At 34.2% G+C, this 22,010-nt stretch overlaps 2 protein-coding genes across 2 annotated transcripts; one reads left to right on the top strand and one right to left on the bottom strand.

Annotated features, from left to right (window-relative positions):
• The first annotated feature begins 232 nt into the window (after positions 1–232).
• LOC132562569 (lactosylceramide 1,3-N-acetyl-beta-D-glucosaminyltransferase-like) lies at positions 233–1,774 on the top strand. The gene has a single exon (XM_060227317.1). It carries the CDS (start codon positions 233–235, stop codon positions 1,772–1,774), a length of 1,542 nt encoding a protein of 513 aa, XP_060083300.1.
• A 3,244-nt stretch (positions 1,775–5,018) lies between these two features.
• Positions 5,019–18,810, bottom strand: LOC132562573 (uncharacterized). The gene is made up of 13 exons (XM_060227320.1): positions 18,724–18,810; positions 17,129–17,182; positions 16,740–16,846; positions 15,275–15,448; positions 14,301–14,412; positions 13,514–13,597; positions 12,900–12,937; positions 12,277–12,318; positions 11,681–11,867; positions 10,897–10,969; positions 10,266–10,314; positions 8,827–8,917; positions 5,019–7,077 (listed from the first exon to the last, which is right to left on the bottom strand). The coding sequence occupies exons 1-13, from the start codon at positions 18,760–18,762 to the stop codon at positions 6,913–6,915; spliced, it is 1,215 nt and encodes a 404-aa protein (XP_060083303.1). The 5' UTR covers positions 18,763–18,810; the 3' UTR covers positions 5,019–6,912.
• Between the last annotated feature and the right edge of the window lie 3,200 nt (positions 18,811–22,010).

Genomic DNA, 22,010 nt, shown 5'->3' with positions numbered 1-22,010 from the left:
GTTTGTATTTTCAGATTTCTGTTTCAATGTTAACCGGAGCTTTATCAGAATCACTCGGAAATAAAAACCAACAGGAAGAGGCTGTAAGGAAATGAGTCTTTTACGGCCTGTCTAGGAAAATCACGTGATCCATATATGATGCTAACAGATAAACATTCAAAACAACATCACGTTCATATCAAATTGGTTTTTTACAAAGCAAACAGTAGTTACGCTAAGGAGGAAACGTTTGATGAGGGTTTTAACGCGGTACAAGTATGTTCAAATCCGAGTGTTCCGTCCGTTACGGAGAACCAGACGGACGTTCTGCCTCGTTTTATGCACGGCTCTACTATTCGGATTTTTCACACTGGTATTGGAGATATTCAGCACATCCGATAGATATCGGATCTATTCCATGGTTCCCTACAGCGGTAACCTAAGTGAAGTGCAACAACATCTCGTTTCGTCAGTGATCAGGGCCCCAACAAGTATTCCGGAACGTGTTCATGAACCCGTGGTAAAACCATGGAATCCCTTCCGGACCAAGGCCATTAGTCATAAAGGTGGTGTTCAAATGCGACATGAACACAAACCGAAATATATGCCGCCAAATTCAACACGTCATCTCATATCAGGGCAAAACAAATCACATGATTTCCTAAACGCCAATAAGACTGAATATATCGTACACCATGAAATAAGTAAGCCATTTAATAGTCATCCCCATAATACCTCATTGGTCCCCAAAGGGAAAGTAGCCTCATCAGGGAATGGAGTTAAGGCGAAATCTAAATATTTATCATATACCAACAACTTCACATATCCTCTGGATATCAATATAGTAGCTCTTGTAAGCGACGCTATCAAGGGGTTGGAGTATACTAAACACCAACCCATTAATCCGCACAATTTTTGGTATCTCCATAAACCGAATAACTGTGCTTTCAAACTTCAACAGAATGCAACCAAGAATGTTCTTGTGCTTGTGAAGTCGTTTGCCGGTAACTTAGAACAACGAGAGGCACTAAGGACGTTATGGAACACCACTAACGATCCCAATATGAGACGGGTATTTATGCTTGGATATCGCCGATCGCATCAGCTAGCCATTGACAACGAAAGTAGAAAATACCACGACATCATCCAGGAAAACTTCATTGACAATTATATGAACAACACATTTAAGACGATAATGGCGTATAACTGGGCAACGAAGTACTGTCGTCGCGCGCATGTCATTCTATTTTTGGACGATGATTACCTCGTAAATATGACGGTCATGGCAGCTCACATAAGGGCTGCATACAAGAATCAGAGCTCCGGACTCTACACAGGGACGCTTGCTAAACACGCCCCTCCATACCGAAACAAAAACGAACGGTGGTACCTAAGCTACCAACAGTACCCGTATGACGAGTTTCCGCCATACGTTGGAGGTGGCGCTTACGTTGTTTCTTATGATGTAGCCAAAAAGTTTAAATTTGCCTTTCCTTATGTGCAATACATGGGCATTGACGATGTGTATTTGGGTATTGTGGCAAGAAAATTAGGTATAAGCGCCAAAAATGACCCATACCTCAACAGTCACAGCAAGGTCGCGTTGGCAAAGGAGTGTTCCCACAATGCCTCTGAACTTCTTCGAAAAATATGTCCACTCAGTGTGATCAAAAAGCAAGTGTTTCGGGTCTACAACCGACGCAAACAAAAACCTGTTAGCGCCACTGTTTTTGTTGTATGTTTTGGTCTAGCAATGTCCGCTATTGTAATGTTATCATGTTGTTTATCTGATTAATCAGATTAAATCAGAGTTATTTAGAAGCTTGTTCATTTGTGATTTTTTCATTACCAAGATTATTTGTGCAACATTTTTCAGACCCGGACTTCTCAGTATGTTACACTTATATATATCTACTCAGTATTTCATCGACAGGTTTTGCAGGACATCCTAAGCTGCAACCTGAAGGTAAGTTTACTATACTGCGCAAGAAACGATACGATTCAAAATTAAGAGGTCTAAAGGGCCTGCATCACTCACCTGTTATTCAAAGCGTTTCTCAAAACCACTATCATTTTGACATTCGTACCTGGAGCCTACAAGCCAAATACCATGCTTCATTGACTTTTGGATAATCAGAAATTGTTTGAAAGTTTTATCGAATTTGTCCCCTGTGACCTTTCAATATTATCGTTTTTTTTTTTGCAAACTTCGTTGTGCTTCATCTTTGCTATCTATAAGCCAAATATCGCAATTCTCGGTCTTCTGGTCATTGAGGAGTTGTTTGACTTTTACACCTCTTGTTTCATGCTATACGCGTGCCAGAGCGAAATAAGTTAATCTGAATCATATTATTTCAGTTGATCACCGCCTTCCAATTCGTGAATCCTTGCTGGGAAACGTACAAGAAAAGACAAAATGGAAGATTAGATCAATGCATACATTACTGCTTAATATGTTACTTTTATAATCATCATTTTAGGATGTTTTCAGCATTATCAGGTAGTATTAGTAATTAATCGGCTTTCTTATCACACGAGATAATAGGTCGGGTTTAACCAGTAATCACTGCAACGACTGCATACTAACATGTATAATTGAATTCAAAGAAACTCGCTACTAGAATTAGCTTATCCAACATTAGTGCATTAATTTGATCATACTGGATTCGGTTCAGCTTCCCAAAATCTGGCCCATGTGTGGACTGTGTGTCATAATTGCATTTGAATTCGCGGAACCCACCATGTTTAATACGTATGCACTATGCTTCAGGTGACAACTTTGAAGATTTGTAAATGATAGCACGTATTCAAGACATTTTTTTATGATAATTAACATTTGGATATAATTCATGGAAATTACCTTTCCGAATTCGCAGAAATAGAGATTGATTTTTCCATTTTATTGTTGGTTACATCAAGGTCGAGCCACACGGTTTCATATTATACCTCTTTATAGTCTATTATCCAGTCACAGAGACATTCTCTACGAACACATCCGACCGTCCTAGCAGGTTGCTTTATGTTTCAGCAGCTCAAATGGACGAAGTCTGCTGGCCTGTGCCGACATTTTCCGCGAATGCAATGCCGTATGTCAGTCTTTACGATGGTAAATGATTATCATTCCATTTTTGCCAGTGAAATATAGAGAAATATCTCATTGATAAAAGTGTTGTTTTTCACAAACACGTTTGAAGACTTACGCCAATGAAAAGTGGGAACACAGATCGTCTGATAAAATTGGTTCAAAAAACAACACAAAACCGGACATTTGAAGGAGTTGTTTATTTGTGACACGACCTTCAATTCCATGGTAAACGTTTATTTCCATGAAAGTCAGCAAATGATGCAGCGTAAATGACCTTGTCAGAGATCGAGTTAAATCCCCAGCCGAATATCTTGAATGTGGACCTAACACTTCAGACATTTCAAGAAGATTCATGTTATCAACATCGACATGAAAATGTATTAGATAGAATATATGATAGTGTTTACAGTAATAACAACTGCGCACTAGTGAAAAACACTAAACTATTTTACGCACTTGTGGAAAGTACTTGTTACTACTGAAAACTCTGTCAAATATCCTCTATAGCTAAAATCTCTATCTCAGCGAAATATTTAGAAGGTCTTTTACTAATTAATGTCATCACCGTCGGACATATGCACAGATACACAAAATAAATAAGAGGGTCATAGCTCTTACAGGTCATCTGACTGACAATTGATGTATGGACAAACCACAGAATTGCAGATGATAGTCTGACAAATCTGATGAATTCCCATGATACGTCAGACCACATTTGATATAAATCCATTCAAGCAATAGGGACGAGTAAGGTTTGAAGCAAAATCATTATTAACTTTCACATTTGGGGCCCTGGCCCTAAGTCCCTCGGGGTCGAATCATCTTTCTCAATTTAAGAATCAATTTCCCACATCTACTGATGTTTCAGACAATATTTTAATGAAATCCGTTCAAGCATTAAGGAAGAGTAGCCTTCTGAAGAAACAAAATTGACTAACTTCCCATTTGGGGCCCCAATCTCTATGTCCCTAAGGATCAAATCAAATTTCTTAGTTTAAGAAATGACTGCCCACCAACAACAATGTTTCAGATCAAATTTGGTTGAAATTTACCCAGGCATTAAGAAGGAGTAGCATTTTGATGCAAAATATTGCCTAATTTTCCCTCTTGGGGCCACGCCCCAAATTCGGTTTCAGACCGGCTGAAATCTGTCCAGGCAGCAGCAGTATTTTAAAGCAGAAGTATATGGATAGCGAATGTTGACGATAACGGACAATGCACGATAGCAATATGTCATCTTTGGGTCAGATGACCTAAAAACATTGATAGGTAACCTACACCTTTACCTACAAAATGACAGCAGCGACATCTGGAAGAACAAAGTTATTGTAATGTCACTAAATTCGGAAATATTGATTGTCATTATAATTTATGTTCTTAGATATGTTCTAAATAACAGACAACAGCAATTTGACAAAATGGCACAGAATCAACAAACACAAGGAACCCTTCTGAAATATTTAAAACATTTCTGTTCTAGATAATATTGTGAATATGCCTGTGTGGTATTTCCTGGACTGATGCGAAACCTAGTCCCATTTCCTGAAAACCTGACAGCAGTAGGATGCATTTAATTCATTGTTTGGCTATCATGTATTTAACTCTAAATTATAAAAAGGAGTTATTCCCTTGTGTGTCGTTTGTACAATCTTTGTCTAGAGTTAATCAGTGGTTAGTGAAAAATTCAATTATGATTTTAATCAAATTGTTGATATATTGATTAAGGTCCGAACGGTATTTTGTGAATATTGATATTGCTTTGAAAGTCCTAGTGTTTTTCACTAATCACTTGTTAGCAGTACTAAGCGTTGAGTAACTGGGGCTTTCAGTCGTCATCAGATTTGGATTAGACAAGTGATCACTCTGATAGGTGAGCAAGAAGGGGTATATATTGAATTTATTGATCAAGCTTTGAATAAACAAGAAGGACAGATAAGTCATTCTCACTGTGGGTACAACGATGTGATTTTATTATTTTATATGAAACATTTTTTATCAATCTCAACGACAAAAGTACAACGTATATTACAATAATGGATTTATACGCAACATCTATAAACATTAACATTAATTGCACAATTTTCATCAGTACACTTTTATAGCCATACATTTTCTATAACTTTCTATATGTATAACACTGCCAATCCTGTCCAGCCACCTGTACCCACATACTCAACAAAAACCAAGGGGAGGTAACTGTGTATATAGTAACCGGTCCAGACAGGTGACTCAAAAGATGTCATTAATTGCATGTTGTATATATCTTATCCCTTCTTGGTAACAATATTCAATTTTGCATATGGAGAAAAAGTTTATGTTATATATCTGAAACAAAATCTGCTCTGTTGTATAAAACTGACATTTTGAAAATTACAAATTCTATATCAAAAGAGGAAAACGATGCAAATCCACCATTTTTCTTCTCTCACTTTTTTTTAAAACATCAACAAAACAAAGAAAGATAAACATTTAATTTTTTGATAAGTTAGGTTTACATCTATTGGCTTGCTTCAAAAGTTTCAATAAAATCATTTATTTTAGAAATCAGCCTATTTGTTTGGTGGTCCACATTTCATCTCAGTTTAAATGACACACTGTAAAACACATGCAAGTTTACCAGCTTTGCTGATTTTTTTTCTCAATTGAAAGACTAGATTCTGAATCAGTCAATAAAGAAAATAAATATTTCAATAAACACATAACCACTGAAAATGTCAACCATCACAAAATATGTTCAAGCTGTGCTTGTAACAAGTATGTTACATGACATGAATTAAATACATTAGTATACAAAGATTCAATTCCAAAGGAAGTCATTAGCTACACACTGATTATACTTTAGAATATTAATAATACGATTGATAAATAGTTTTTAAATATAAAGAAACTATATTATAATTGATTGATGAAATATAGATTTGTAAAAATATATAAAATACATCAGTATCACAGATGACATGACATTCCTAATTATGTTCCTGAATCTATAAATGCCACATAGGTGTAGGACATGTCTACTACCCAATAACCAGTTCTGAACAGATACACCAGTGAAGTGTTGTAAAAAGTACTACACAAACATTTGGCTAATGCCACCTCTAAATAGTAAATACTTGCCGGTTAAATTTCACTACTTCATTGTAGCTAATACCAAAGTATAAAGATGAGCAACATGTATCTTATTGTATAATCATTCATTTTAGGAAATACTGTGCTTATCCGACAATAAAGCTACATCTGGTATGGAGCCATGCTTATGAATTATATTGTCTCTCCTAACAAACACCAACAAATTCTTTTTCATTGTCATGTAATGCTATAAGCATCATACTAGATGTTGAAAGCCTTCAATAACTCCCAGCTAATTTTGATACTTTAGAAGTTCTAATTCTGTAGTATTAAAATCATTAATCATTATTCTGAATACATCAGACACATTTAAGAGACACACACAGCACACCATCATTCATTTTCGGTGTAGATGGTCTACGTGTATGAACTGTAACATTGAAGATGATGACGAGAAAACTGTTGACATGGGAGACAACTCCGTAAATCATAGGAGAAGATCATTTTAATTTGCGACAAAAATGAGAGTTTGCAATCATTTTTGTATAGGTATATATTGAAGTTTGCATTATTTCCAGCCATAGCAAAGATTTGAGTTTGCAGTACTTTCAGCTGAGATGAAGATAGTTATTTGTGGTATAGTCAGCCGTGGTGAAGATTGATATTTGCCTTATTTTCGTTTCGGGTGAAGATGGAAGTTACCAGTATTTACAACATTGGCGAAGACGGGAGTATGCAGTTCCCATATCTGAGATGGAGATGTAAAGTTTGCAGTTCTTTCAGCTGTGGTGAAGATGGAAATTTGCAGCATTTTTATCTGCTATTATTTTGACAACTTTTTCTGGCCGTCCGCTCAAACTTTTGGAGTAAGTATTCAAGTTGACTCCCACTCCCTTCAGCCTGTTGTAATGGTCACTGGTTAGCTCATGCTCAGCTACCTGAGCCTACAAAGAGAACATTTAAATATATCAAATTGAAAGCTTTTTGTGAAATAACAGCCAAGAATTTAACAGCTACTAATTTTCAATTCAAGTTAATGATATGTAAGGTCCTGGTTGAATTGTAAATTTAAAATTCTTACAAGTTCAGCTAGACATCTTCTGTTATAAAATAGAAAGTTTCAATAGTATATAAAATATTGTTGTCTTATACGTAATTTTTAGAGTATATATCATACAAATCATTATTTGAGAATTATCAGGCTTAACGAAAATTGTCTATATAAGGATTTTCAGAAATAATGCATACAATGTTTATATATAGGAGATCTGTTCAATTGAATGATAATCCACAGGACAGTTTGACAGCCGTAATCTGTAAACCTGGGTAATTATTCATACCAAACGTATTGGCTTTCAAGTAGAAAGCAATGCAGGTATTTCACAAATTTATTATTTAGGTATTATGTAAAAATAAGTGATCACAATGTCCTTCATGTATAGTGTAAAAAGACTTAAAGGGATCAAAGTCTTGCAGGTATTGTTTACAAATTCTAAGAGGTGACTAAGCCCTGTTGGCATTATTAACAAATCCTACGTGAGGACAAAATCCTGCAAGTATTGTTTATAAATCCTGTGTTGACTAAGCCCTGTTGGTATTGTTTATAAAGCCAAAGTGAGGACAAATTCCTGCAAGTATTGTTTATAAATCCTGTGATGATTAAGCCCTGTTGGTATTGTTTATAAAGCCAAAGTGAGGACAAATTCCTGCAAGTATTGTTTACAAATTCCTGCAAGTACTGTTTACAAATCCTAAGTGATGTTAACGTCCTGCAAGTATTTTTTTTTAATTCTAAGAGGCGACTAAGCCATGCAGGTGTTGTTAAAAAAATCCTTAGAGGGAACTAAGCCCTGCAAGTATTGTTTACAAATCCTAAATGAGAAATACCTTGTAGGTATTGCTTACAAATCCGAAGAGAGGGATAAGTTCTGCAGATATTATTTACAAATCCTAAGTGAGGACAAAGCCTTGCTGGTATTGTTTAAAATTCTGCAGAGGTAACTAAGCTCAACAGGTACTGTGTCAAAAATCTTACGCAGTAAATAACTGGGGACCCTAAGTGCTTCCCTGCTTTATAATGTCACTTAGAACAATGTTTCACATGTTGTTTTTATTAAATGTTCACCCAAGAGAGGCAGGCAATAAATTCTCACCCCTGACCCAGGCAGAACATAGACAATGAAATCAGTATAGCACTGTATATGGGGAAACATTTCCTAGGGTTAGTTTTGTCCTTACATCATTTTTTTAAGTTTCACCCAGTGTTTAATTCACAAATGTAGGCTTTTCATTGATACCATCAAACATTAGCCAAGCTGATATTTTCAACCTAGCTTAGTGAAAGGGGCTTAAGGTGAAAATGTAGGCAAATTTTCCCCATATAGAGTATTAGCTGAAATTAATTCGAGTTTGGAATTTAAAAAAAGTAAAGACCAGTTTGCCCTTCATTGCCAGTATAGAGTGACAAGGCGAGATGTTATGTGTTTTTGTTGTATTCAACAAGAAGGTAATATTGAAAGCCCTAGAGAGCACTACCATTCATAAGCACAGATTTGTACGAACCAGAAACTACAACCAAGCCTAAAAAATCTCCCCTGTATCATTCAAAGAATTTTAATTCCTTAATAATTATGTTTATCTAACTAAGCCTTAATTGTAACAAGACATTGTATGAATTAGCACTTGTATATTACCTGTAGGTAACCTTCCTGGTCTGCAATCCATTGTCTATTGCTCTCCTCCGCCTCAGCAAACTCTAGAGCTAGTCTGTGCTGAACCTCAGCCCTAAGGAGACATGGTTATGAAAAACATACAGATTTTGTAATAAGAATTTATGAGGAAAACTAGAGCACCGACACATCAGAAAGGGACACACAATTTGTCTGATTCTAACTGGAAGCATAAAAGACTGATAAATGATTACTTTTTGCACCAAATATAAAATATATTTCACAAATGCAGGTCTGTAAAAGCATTAAGTTTACGCATATCAATTAATAATTAATTGTATGTTGTGTGACGGGATGACATCTATTCTTTTATTCTAATTATCGTCTTACTGTGTAATGACTAAGCATTTTATTAAAATCATATTTGATTTTTATATTGAAACAAAGTATTCACCATTGAATGAATGGAATGACGACTTTGACATCTGAGTTATACAGTTCTGTTTCATTTTGATTATTAAGATTCCTTTAATGTCATAACAAAATTTTTCAACCTATGATATAGAACAAAGGTATTTGATATTTGACCCGGATGTTTGACCTTATCTTTGAATCAAATGACTTAACTCTTTTCACTTTGCTTCATAATACACTAGAAAAGTATTTTTCTATTAAGAGATAGAAACTGTGATTTTGAATCCACTGACCTTTAACTTAAATTGATTTTTATTTTTTTTTTTTTAATAAAGACCAAGAAACTACTTATTAATGATGAATTCTTCACATTTATATATTCATACTACGTCTACCTTAGATCTTTGTCATTTACCAGAAAAAAAAAATCACAATTTAAAAGAGCATGTGTATATTTCAAAAGGATTCAAAACAAAATATACATGAGGTATTGAATTTATACATAGCATATTTACTACACATATAGTCAGAGGCAATGAAGTGTTGAATTTGTAAATGAAACTATACAAACACACATGCATGTGGGATGGAAAATGCTGTCAGAATTTGGAACTGAAAGTGACTAGAAAAGGTAAGATAATGATATATGAATTGAATAAAGAAACAAGAGGCCCATGGGCCTTAATGGTCATCTGACATAAAATACAAGATTTCAAATTTTGAAGTCGAAAATATGTTTTCAAGATGGCGGCCATGTTGGATTTCGGACCAACCCGAAATAACCAAACTTTGGTCAGGATCATATCACAATCATTTCAGGTAAGTTTCAGCTCAATGGGACATATAGAACTTGAGACAAAGTTGAAAATGATTACGACGGACGACGCCGGCCAAAAAGCGATCGCAATAGGTCATCAGACCCTTCAGTCAGATGACCTAAAAATTAGGTAATGGCAAAATATTGGAAGTGAATGAATGTCGGTAAAGCCATGGGTAGGAGTTTCACTGTACGTCTATATCCAATAATCAGCATTGGTAAAATGACTTACTTCTGCATCGTAAACTTGTGTTTCAAGGCATCTACCTGTAGTTTTTGTTCTGAAATAAAAATTTAATTTTTGTTTGTATTCAAACAAAAATCTGATCTAGTACAACTTGCCTCGATCATCATATAAACAATAAATAACCCTGTATTTATTGATCATAGACACATGAGTCTATAAGTGTACTGGTAAAATCATTTCAAACATCACAAAATTACACAAATGGCCTCAAAGACTTGTTTCCTGCACATATAATGATGACCAAATTTCATGTCCAGCTATCAGTTGACCAAAATTGTGTACAGCAGGGATTTAAAAAATAGCTGACAGGTAGTTTATATACCCTACTTATGTAGATAATTAACAACTACTTTCAGGAAATGATAGATTGGTAATTGTCTCTTCGTGCCTACTCATTCAATGTTCTAGATATCAATGGTAACTCTATCAACTTACCCAGTAATGGTGATGATTCTATCTGTTACTATGTTATAACTTCCCTGACCTAAATACCTTTAGCATGAAAGCATTTGTCTATTCATACTTAGTATCTGAATAGATTATATGTAAATAAAATGAGATCACAACCTTTTCCTTAATGAAAAATGAGGAAATTATCTAAAATATGTCTACCCACCAAGTTCTTTTCGTGATTTCTCACTCTCCAGCTTCATGTCTATTAGGACTTGATTCTGTTCCTCTTTCTCATACTACAATGAATAAAACAATAATACAAATATATAGCAGAGAACACTATACACACAGAGGATGTCATTTGCCGTTTTGAAAGTTGATATATGGGATATATACTGATAATGGTTTGGATTTCTGAGATGGCACATCTGAGTCTGTTCTTCTGCATAGGCACTCTAATCCCTCTAACCCCTGTAAGCCTGAAAATGGCTAAATATCATTTTCAAGAGGAAACTTAAATGCACTTCATCCCAGGTACCACCCAACTATATATTACAAGCACTGGTCTCCTTTAACTGAAGAATATAACCCATAAATTCATTAAATCTATTTCACTCCTGTAACCTTGAAAATATGTCAAGGTCATGTATAAGAGAAAAATAAACTTTACTCTAACCCAGATGCAGTATCTCCCGAGTCAATATCTGATTTTCATTTGAACTTACAGTTCTCAAGAAGAAGATAAAAGTTGACAAAAGGATGGGCTGACAATTGGTCATTACAAAATATTGTACATGGGGGAATTTTTGCGACATAACGACCTTTACATAATTAGCGTAAATGTTCCCCTCGCGTAAATTTACACGTTTACAGTAACATCAAAATTATCAAAACAATCAAGTTTTTACAAATAGTATCGATAAAGGAGATACGGATGTTGACAGAAAAAAGTCTTTGAATCACCAGCACATATTGAGCTGGGAAGTTTTCCTGTCTGTGTGACTTACATTGATTTTAAGGTTGGTCCTTGTCTCTACAGCATTATCATGGAGTTGCTGAAGTTTTGAGTGGGCATGGTAACCACGGTATATCACCTTGGTGATGGTGTAGCCAATCGCCTTACTCCTCTCCATCAACTGTGGGTAATTGTCCAGCTTATTCAATTCTCCAGCCTTTTCCATGAATTCTATATAGCTAAAATCAAAATAAAACTTTCCTGTACTGTAGATGTAAACATGTTCAAGATCAGACACCAATACATAATGTTATCTTGAATTAGCCAAACTGAGCAACGAACTTAACAGAAATATACTTGCTGTAGATGAGATACTGCAGGAATCACACGGTAAAAAGAAAAATCTAATGAACTTCACAACTATATGTAAATCTTGCTTTATTTGTTTATAAATATTTCAAATTTACCAATTAAATTTATTTTTGAACTTTTTCATTTGCATTGCGATGATTTTAACAACAAGGAGAACCGACACTCTTCAGTCTAACAGCTCAAGCAATGATGATACATCATGATATTACTTTACACCATTGTAAAATTGTATAATATATAACAATGTATATTAATTAGTACTATAGGAATACTTACGTATACAGTGATCCAAATGCGACTACGTCTGCACAAACACAGCTGGAATTACATAAAAGCATGAAACAGAAATTAAAATCGATCAAAAAAAAATTATTGTTTAATTTTGGGTTATCTCCCTTCATTAAATGCAGGAACCACAAAGAATTAATTCATGATTAAAATTTCTCAAGTTATTCTCATTACTACTGACAATATTCTCTGTTCAGTTGACAGGGAATGAGTTTAATTTGAAGGATTCAGATAATAACAGCCATCTTACAAGTACCTACTGAAGATTATTCTGAAAAGTAAAAATTTCTACACCATATGGGAACTACAGATTATGAAACTTTAAGTACCAAAAGAATTAACTAACCATTACAATTACTATATGAAAACTGCCTTTTTTCTGTAATCCTTATTCTTGGAATTCCCCATCCCTAAAGCTATACTTACAGGAGTTAGCCTAATCTATCCAAAATGTAGATTTATTAATAGGATACCTTAATGAGTCTTATACTATAAGTACAATATTCATACACAAACAGTGTGTTTAAAGACCTTAAACAATAGAACATGTTTACATGTACTATACTGCAGAATATGTAGTAATTTGTTGTACATCTATATAATGTACTTACTTGATAAAGTCTGCGATTGGATCTTTAGTGGCATTCAACTGTGAAGAAAATACTTAAACAGTGAGAAAATTAAGATATTTCTTTACAATAACTTTTTAAAATCTGATTAGACCGAACTTGACAACAATTTTTGAATGATACATGGTATAATGCATATTGGGTAAGTAAGACATATTGTAAGAGAGAAACATGGGCTGACACTCTGTACAAAACAGACTCATTGTGTGTGTTTGACACACCTATGTTTAACACACCTGCGTCTGACACCAATGTTTGAAACAATTATGATTAACACACCTGTGTTTGACATCAATGTTTGACACTATGTTTAACACACCTGTGTTTGACACCAATGTTTGACACAACTATGTTTAACACACCTTTGTTTGACACCGATGTTTGACATTTGTTTAACACACCTGTGTTTGACACCTATATTTGACACACCTGTGTTTGACACCTATATTTGACACACCTGTGTTTGACACCTATATTTGACACACCTGTGTTTGACACCTATATTTGACACACCTGTGTTTGACACCTATGTTTGACACACCTGTGTTTGACACCTATGTTCGACACACCTATTTTTTTCAGTATCAGACACTCACCATAGTATCTATGTCATTCAGCTCAAAACACAGCATGAGTTTCACTTTAATTGCAGCATCATCCTTCAGTCTAACTTCATCTACCTGCAAGGGAGGTAATAATGATAGTTTTTTTGTGACATAAAATGGTATCCTGAAGCTTGATCATATTTTACTTCATAAAAGATATGTAATTAATGTTATTTTCTGTTAAACAAATAATATATCTAAATTATGAATTCATTAAAATCTCAACAACATATCATAATCTTGAGGTGAACATGAGTTCAGAATAAACACTCTTAAAAAATTTCCATTGTTTTTTTTTTCAGAAATAGTGTTATGATTTTTGTTTTGTTTTTAAATTCTTGGTGAGGACACTCTGCTCCTATTTGTACAATTAGCATGTTAGTCTATGTCAAATTTTTGGATCTGATCTCATCACAAAGAAAAACATGAAATCCAACAGGATTACTGATAGAATATATGGGTAATGTCAGTACAGTACCAGTAACAAAAATTAACTTGTCGAACTTGTCATACATATAACTGTACACAAACTGTTGGTGCAAAAGATCAAAAATCACTTTAACATATATAAATTGTCAGTGTTACACATCTGAAATGACATTGAAATATATAAGCTGACAGTGTTTATGTACTAGATTAGAAATGACCTTGATATACTTAAACTGTCTATGTACCAGATATAAACAATGACCTTGACATATACATTATGAATTATCCTTAATGAACAGACTCATTTGAAAAAAAAAACTGAACATCTGTGAATGGCTGTGATACATACATTGTAATAAAGCTGATCTGGGATGACTTTGAGAACATCAAATTTCTGAATGCCTGGTATCACCCTTGTTTTGTTACCAGGATCTGTGCCGTGCCAGGAAAACTCGTGTAACCTACAAATACATCACAATGTTTAAATATTGACTTTGATTTGCGACAGCACATTCGTGTTTCTACAACACATGATACATGTAATTAGATGACTATTTTATGGTTTGGATCTACTTTGGTTTGCTGTTGCTTTACTTCCTATTAACAACCAGGGTCATTTGAGGATGTGCCAGGTTTGGATGGTAAGGCTGAAGTTCCTTGAGAAAAACCACCAAGCTGCAGTCAGTACCCGGCGACTCTCCTATGGCATCAAACCATTGCCATCCAGAGGTGAAAGACTAATGATAAAATTGGTTAGACACCTTAACCACTTCGCCAGCGCAGCTCCCCAACCCTACATCTGATAGTACATCGAGGCAAAAATTTGCAATGAAAATAGCAAAAGAAAGCAGTATCTGGAATGTGTGGTTAAATCAGGGGCTAGCTTTATAAACTAACAGACTCTAAGCCACTTGGTAAACTCAAGGTCCAATAAAACAAAGGAAAGACTCATTTTACTTCAGAGTGATTCAATGAAAGTTGTCAGAAGAACATACTTCTAAGCTGAAATTAGAAACACTTTTCTGTGAGGAAAGGAAAACTTAGTGTACTAACTTATAATCACTGAATACTGGGTATAATAGAGGAAATAGTGTTCAGAGGTAATAACACCCAGAGAAATTTGGCATCAATACTGTACAAAAATATAGAGTATGAACTTTGTGGTATTAAGCCATTTAGACATCTTCATGGTGCAAACTTTCACAGTTTATCAGATGACACAAACAGCAGATGAACTTACCAAAGAACATTTACTGCTGTAGCAGCAAGAACCATAATAAATTTATATATTTGTATTGAATCAGATTGTATCAAATTACCTACCATTCATTAGCCTGAGGGGTGAAAAGTGTCGGACCAAATTGTATGTATCTGGTCACTTCTTTCGTTAACTCCTCCTTCTTGTAGACGACCAGGGCTTCGTTGGCATCCAGCGATCTCATGTTCTTTATGGTGATGGAATTGTGTGCTATTGGATTCTTGAACATAACACATGGCCTGTCAACAATGAAAAGACATTTTTTGTATAAATCTTTTCCATTCAATCAATATCGTTTTGAATTTTTAAAAATCCATTATAGACATGCATGTTATGTACCTTCATTAGCGTTTTTTTATGTCAAGTCAAGTCATGATATAAATACATTTGGTGGAATGATGCTAGATAATGTACTGCTACTATATGTTGTTCAATATAGATTAAACAGTAACAAATATAAATAAATGTAAATATAATATAGATGTATCCCTGAGGTATATAGGTACAAATATATATATAACAGTATAAACAGGTAAGTCATAGATGTACATTCTTAACCAGTTATAAGAAAAGTTCTGTAAAAGTATGTAGCAGATACAGAATTCTGTAACAAGTATGTAGCGGATACAGAATTCTGTAACAAGTATGTAGCGGATACAGAATTCTGTAACAAGTATGTAGCGGATACAGAATTCTGTAACAAGTATGTACAGTAGTGCTAGCTATGCTAAGAAAACCACAGGTTTGATTGATATGTGCAGTGTCTGTTAAGTATATTATAGAAATAGAAAATTATGTCAGCAGATTTTCAATACAGATGATAAAGATAGCAGTTTTTGTTTAATTATCAAATGTCCTGACAAGTGGCTGTAAAGGGAATATCCAAATGTTCTTTGTAGGATAATCCATGTCTGATGTTGAGTTCTTCTGGTTCAGTGGTTTTTGAAACAAAATTAAAGCCTCTTCTGTGCGTAGGCATGTATCTAAGTTTTTGACAGTGGTTTTAAGCATGATAATTTTTTCATGGCTTGCATCATGTCCTGCGGACGTGAAGTGATGTGAAATTGGCATGTGTTTATTGCAGTTTCGAATAACAGCAAAATGGCCATGAAAGTGTTAGCTGATAGTGTTTCCAGTTTGTCATATGTAATGGATTCTGTATTTAGATATTGTATCATATAAATAGCACTGGTAGAGTTGTAGTTTAAAATTTGCCTAATGGTGAAAGTTTGTTAGTCTGATTTGCTCACAATGGTAGAACAAGTGTCCATGAATGGACACAAACTGCAGTTGATAACAAAGTTGACTTCCCAGTGTTCGTCTAAGTGGATTTATGTCAGCTCTCACAAGAAGGTCCTTTAGGTTGTTTGCTTTTCCATAGGCAATCGTGATCATCGAGTTATTCATTTTGGGGCCAAAACTGTTGAGCATTCCTGTGTGGTTTTTGAGGGAACTTTCAATGTGTTGACAGTTTGTTGATCAAACTTGCTGAAAAGTAAACAAAGTATATACTAGCACCTAAACACTGACCCCTTTTTGTGCTCTACACGTCCATCCTTGTAGGCAATCACTAGGAACTGTTTCTGATCAGCAGCATGTCGTGTCAATCTTTGAAACCTCTCTCTCCATAGAAACAACTGCAAAAAAGTACAGGAGAATTACAGTGTTATTTAGTCTGTATAGACTGATTGAAGACAAGTTTGTCAAATAGCAGATAGGCCAGCATTCTGAAAAAACTTCTCAATATTTTACTGACTAAGGTGCTATAGAATTTTATGTACTCAGAAGATATATAGTGCAGTTCGAACATAACACCTGAAATTATTTAGAATATACCAACAAAAATATCCCAGTACTGTTATTCTATCAGACAGTATGGCTGTGTATCAGGTAAAACAGTATGATTTAGACCAACAAACCCTCTTAGGTCCATCCTCTATTCTTGCTGATCCCTCATGATTAAACACCAATGCCTGAAACAGAAGACCAGGTGTTACTTCATTTTACCTTACAAGACTCGATCTGTGCAATTTCCAGACATTTATCAATGAGAAAGAGAATAGCACATGACAGGCAAGATGAGATTGTACCCCTGTCAGATTACCTATAACAGAGCAAGGCTCTCGCTCTGCCAGATTTGGGACCGATATTCGGCCCCATTCCCAATGCAAAATAGTATCTTTTTTTCCCAATTTAGATCCCAAGTTTTCCCAATTCTAAGGAAAACGCCACTATTTTTCCCAATTCTAAGGGCCCTGGGCACCAGTCCCAAAATGGGGTGTGAGAGCCCTGCAGAGGTTTTACTGCATGTTCATATATTTGTGGTTTCTATTGGCATCAAGTAATCTCTGTAGCCTTCTGTTTGTGTCATTTATAAAGTAATTTAATTGAATAAAGATTCAAATCATAGTTTTTTACATAGTTGTAATGTTGTCTGCTGTGTACAATGCATATGATTTACATGTAAATAAAAACAAAGCAAATGATCACCTGTTTTTTTATTGTTATATTGTAAAAAAACAATAGTTACACTGAATAATGCACCATTTAAATGTGTCAACAAAGGTGTTAACAACATCGTTTATGCACTTTCTTCTCCATTTTTATTTCTGAAAGTTGACAGGTACATCTACAGTGATAAATCTACATTTGAGTCATGCACACTTAGAATTTTGATGGAATTTCTGGAATTTCAGGTAATACTTAAATTAGCAATAAAGTTGAGGAGGAATCATGAAATCAAATTACAGACTGATTACTGTAGGTAACTGGTTACAAAAGAATGAAGTATTGTCAATAAATATAATATGTTATCTATTGGTGACTTAAATTAAATCTGGGACAAATTTCCTTAAAGTAAATCTGGGACAAATTTCCTAAGTAGGGAATGTGTATTAACCCAATGTGATTACCAAGTATAAACCTAGCAACTTCCGACACATGCAGTCATTCTCGTTCTGTGAATTAATTTGGTTATGAAGAAATATTGAACCACAGGAGTCTGACATTCTGTTGATAATTATGTATGTACATTGTATATTGTAACCCCTGTAAAATAACCCCTCATGTTATACTTTTTCATTACAATACAGGGGCTATCTTTTATACTAATTAACATAAAAAAAATAATATCTATATTGTTTTTGGCAGAGAATCAGGCTTCTGTGTTATATTTTTGACCAATGATTGAGGCTTTAGCTTTCTGTCCCCAACATTACATGATTCTGACGTCCTGTCAAAAACAGCACGCCAAATATAGGCCAATAATCGATAAAAACAGATTATATTTCTATACGTATTAATTTTACGGCGATTGGTCTCTCAGTCTCGTCTCTCGATAGATTGATACTAACATATATAATGCAATGGACTGGAATTTTGTTGGAGTTGTTTACGTTCGAGATACAGGTGCCTGTTACAGATACTGTGTGGTTCGTATAAATGAATTTTAATTGTATTGACCTAAATGCTGTTAATAGGAGAGCCATTTATGCAAGGGACTTAATTACGTTACCTGTTCTCCAACATCCAACGTTTCCCACCCGACAGTCATATTTCAGTCAATTGATCCCGTCATTGCCTAAAATGTGGATAGGTAAACACAAAATGCTTCCTCTACATTCGATACTTTCAAGACCGTACCTTATCCACTAGGCAAAAGGCCATTCGGAAATCTTCGTTTGCGATGTGAATCTTATAGACGCTTTCTTCCAATGGGTCCAATAAAAATCGAAGGAAAAAGGAGTAAGGAAAATAATGCATGGCACGTTAATGATTCAGACAGCACAAACAGGTTCAGTAAATTAATGTGTTGTCCACATTTTTTCTATTATCTTATAAAAATCATTAAAAAAGGCACTATGTCATGAGAGCATCGGATTCGTTCCACAGTTTTGCTTGCGGCACAATGTGTTTCTTTACATTAGTTTTAAATTTAATGGTTTATATATATATATATTTCTGTATGATCTGGTGCGAAATAAGAGTCCCAGTCTCTCGAAATCGAATAGAACATAAATACATTCAAAGCACAATTAAACATTTATGATTGCAAAATTCGAAATTTTCAGAGTACCATATTTCACGGTTGTTATCAATTGTGAAACATGTAATATTATAAATGTTAAATGCAAGACTGTATCAATGTTGATCAGTTACTAAGTTTCTACATTGAGCACACCAAGTTCAGAGACTAGCATTTTTGCTCTGCTCTTAAGGATTAGAATACTTGTAACAATTTTGCCTAGGTTAGACAGCCCTTCTTAACCAGAATAGCTGATAAAATCGAAATGATATTGTATTAGAGCTCAACGTAGATTATTCTCGATTTTGGGGACAGGGAGTTGCTCTTTCTTCAAAGGAATTCTATGATTTTTTATGACATTAAAAACAGTTTTGTTTTTTATCCTTATTTAACATATCACGATCTTTAACAGTTATAAATATTGTCTGTCTGATACAAAATATTTGCATTGCTTCAATGCAACCCATGATGATTTATAGCTTACTCCCAGTAAAAATGATGACAATATTGATATATGATATTTTGTTATTCTGCCACATATATCACTACAGCTATATTAACTTCCTGTTTTACTTAAAATCTGTATTTTAAATATGAGTAAATATTTAGATATGAGATTTTGTTTGTTGTAATGAACAGGTTAATTCACGAAGAATATATCTTAAAAACTGTTATTTTATCCATTCAAGTTCATTTTTTATATTTTCTGTAGCTTCTGTATAATTGTAATGAAAGAGATACAGTAGCATTGAAACTATTCAATCAGATGAAGCTGCTAGAATTATAAAAAACGGTTTGCCCATCTTTACTCGTAAATTTCGTTTATATGAAGAATCAAATTGACAATCCTTGTACAGAAAACCCAGTATTTTTATACTATCCAATTCATAGCCAATACATGTTATTTATAGAATAATTTGACTCCGGATAAAACAAATTGAACCTGCACTACTTTGCAACAATTTAATAATTCTATCAAACCAATTAAATTAGCCACAGGCAAGAAAGTTTTTACAGAATTTGGAGAAAGGAAAGTGAACATAATATATTGTCGTGTACGAAACTGCACCAAGTAACAGGCGCTGTTATTACCGGGTTACAATTTTGACAGTGACAGAAAACGACAGAAAATATCTTCTGATTTACCTGAATACTAAAATAGTAATCCCGTACTTCCTCTGGAGTGGCAAAATAGATAAAGTAAAAAGGAATGTTTTAACTAAAGATTACGACGAAGGGGGTTGAAAATGGTTAACATTCAGGCCTTTATTGATGCACTTAAACTATAGGATGGCTCGAGATATATTTTAACAGTGTAAATGCAAACAAGTGGAAAACATTTTTAACTAGCTGGATAGACGTTGGAAAAGGTGTTAGTTGTGGCAGTGATTATATAAGAATGTGTCAAAAAAGCTGTATAAATAAGTTTTGGTGCGACGTTTTTAAAGCGTGGGAAAAGTTATTGAATTCTAATTGTAGTGTAAAATATGAACAAGTGTCACTCCTTAAAACCCCCTTATGGTACAACCGAAAGCTGATCATTAGTGGAACTTCTGTTTTTTATAAGGACTGGTTTTCTAAGTGTGTTAGAGTGATAAATGATATGTTTAAAGACTCAAGCTCACTTTCCTTCTATTCCTTTACTGAATTTACACAGTTATATGGTATTCGAACTGATTTCCTTAAGTTCCAGGGGCTTGTTAACTGTATACGAAAAAATATAATCTACAGAAGATAAATATGGCACTCATTTGACTTTACCTTACCTTCCTCCTAACATAGAATTATTTCTCAACAGATGTAAAGGCACTAAAAACGTATATACTGCTCTATCCAAAAACAATGAATTTCCTGCTGGTAAGAAAAAATGGTCTGCGCAATTTGATATCGATGTATCAACATGGGCAAATATTTTCTCTTTACCTTTCAAAATTACTAATAATTCAAAACTTCAGTGGTTTTAGTATAGAATCTTACATAATATTTTAGCAACAAATTCGATACTCTTTAAGGCAAAAATAGTCACTAGTCCAATATGTACTTTCTGTAAATCTGAAACAGAAACTATAACCCATATCCTTTGGGCATGTGAAAACGTGCAAAACTTTCTACAGAGTTTAGAAACACTACTTGAAGTCCTCCTTATATCTTTTACTATCAACAAAGAATCTTTTCTATTTGGATACTGGACACTTAAAAGTAGGAGCAACAAAATTGACAATGAGGTCAATATCATTATTAAATATTATATTTATAAAACCAGATGTTTAAACGGTTTTCTTAACATTAATGTGCTTATTAATTCAATTAAAGATCATTACAATGTTAAAAAATATATTGCAACCGCAAAAGGAATTTTTTTTATGGAAAGTTTCAGTTTAGAGTGGAGAAAATGGAAACAATTATTATGTCTTTAAATATAAACATTTTCTGATACACATGTTTGTCTTATTACTTATAACTCCCTCCAATCCTGACAGGTTTTCACCAAATAGTAGTAGTGAATCTTTTAGATGTTTAAACCCGAATTTAACTGATAATTCCATGCCTGCAGTCTCTCTCTCTCTCTCTCTCTCTCTCTCTCTCTCTTACGTGCAAAATGTGGTTTAGGCGGAATTGGCAAGTTTTACTCCGCTGTGGGGAGACCATTTTCTAGTTGGCAGTAGTCGCATTTAACTATCAGATATCATTCATCAGATGTTTAACATTGTCAACACTCATTTTATAACATGAAAAATAAAAGTAGTCATTTATAAAGCATAAAACATTATGAGGAG

Source organism: Ylistrum balloti, unplaced genomic scaffold (assembly GCF_031769215.1).
Source record: "Ylistrum balloti isolate Yb309-2 unplaced genomic scaffold, AGI_CSIRO_Ybal_v1 Utg371448, whole genome shotgun sequence".
Taxonomy (NCBI): domain Eukaryota; kingdom Metazoa; phylum Mollusca; class Bivalvia; order Pectinida; family Pectinidae; genus Ylistrum; species Ylistrum balloti.
Note: the sequence above shows the minus strand (reverse complement) of the source record. Positions and strands in the feature narration are given on the sequence as shown.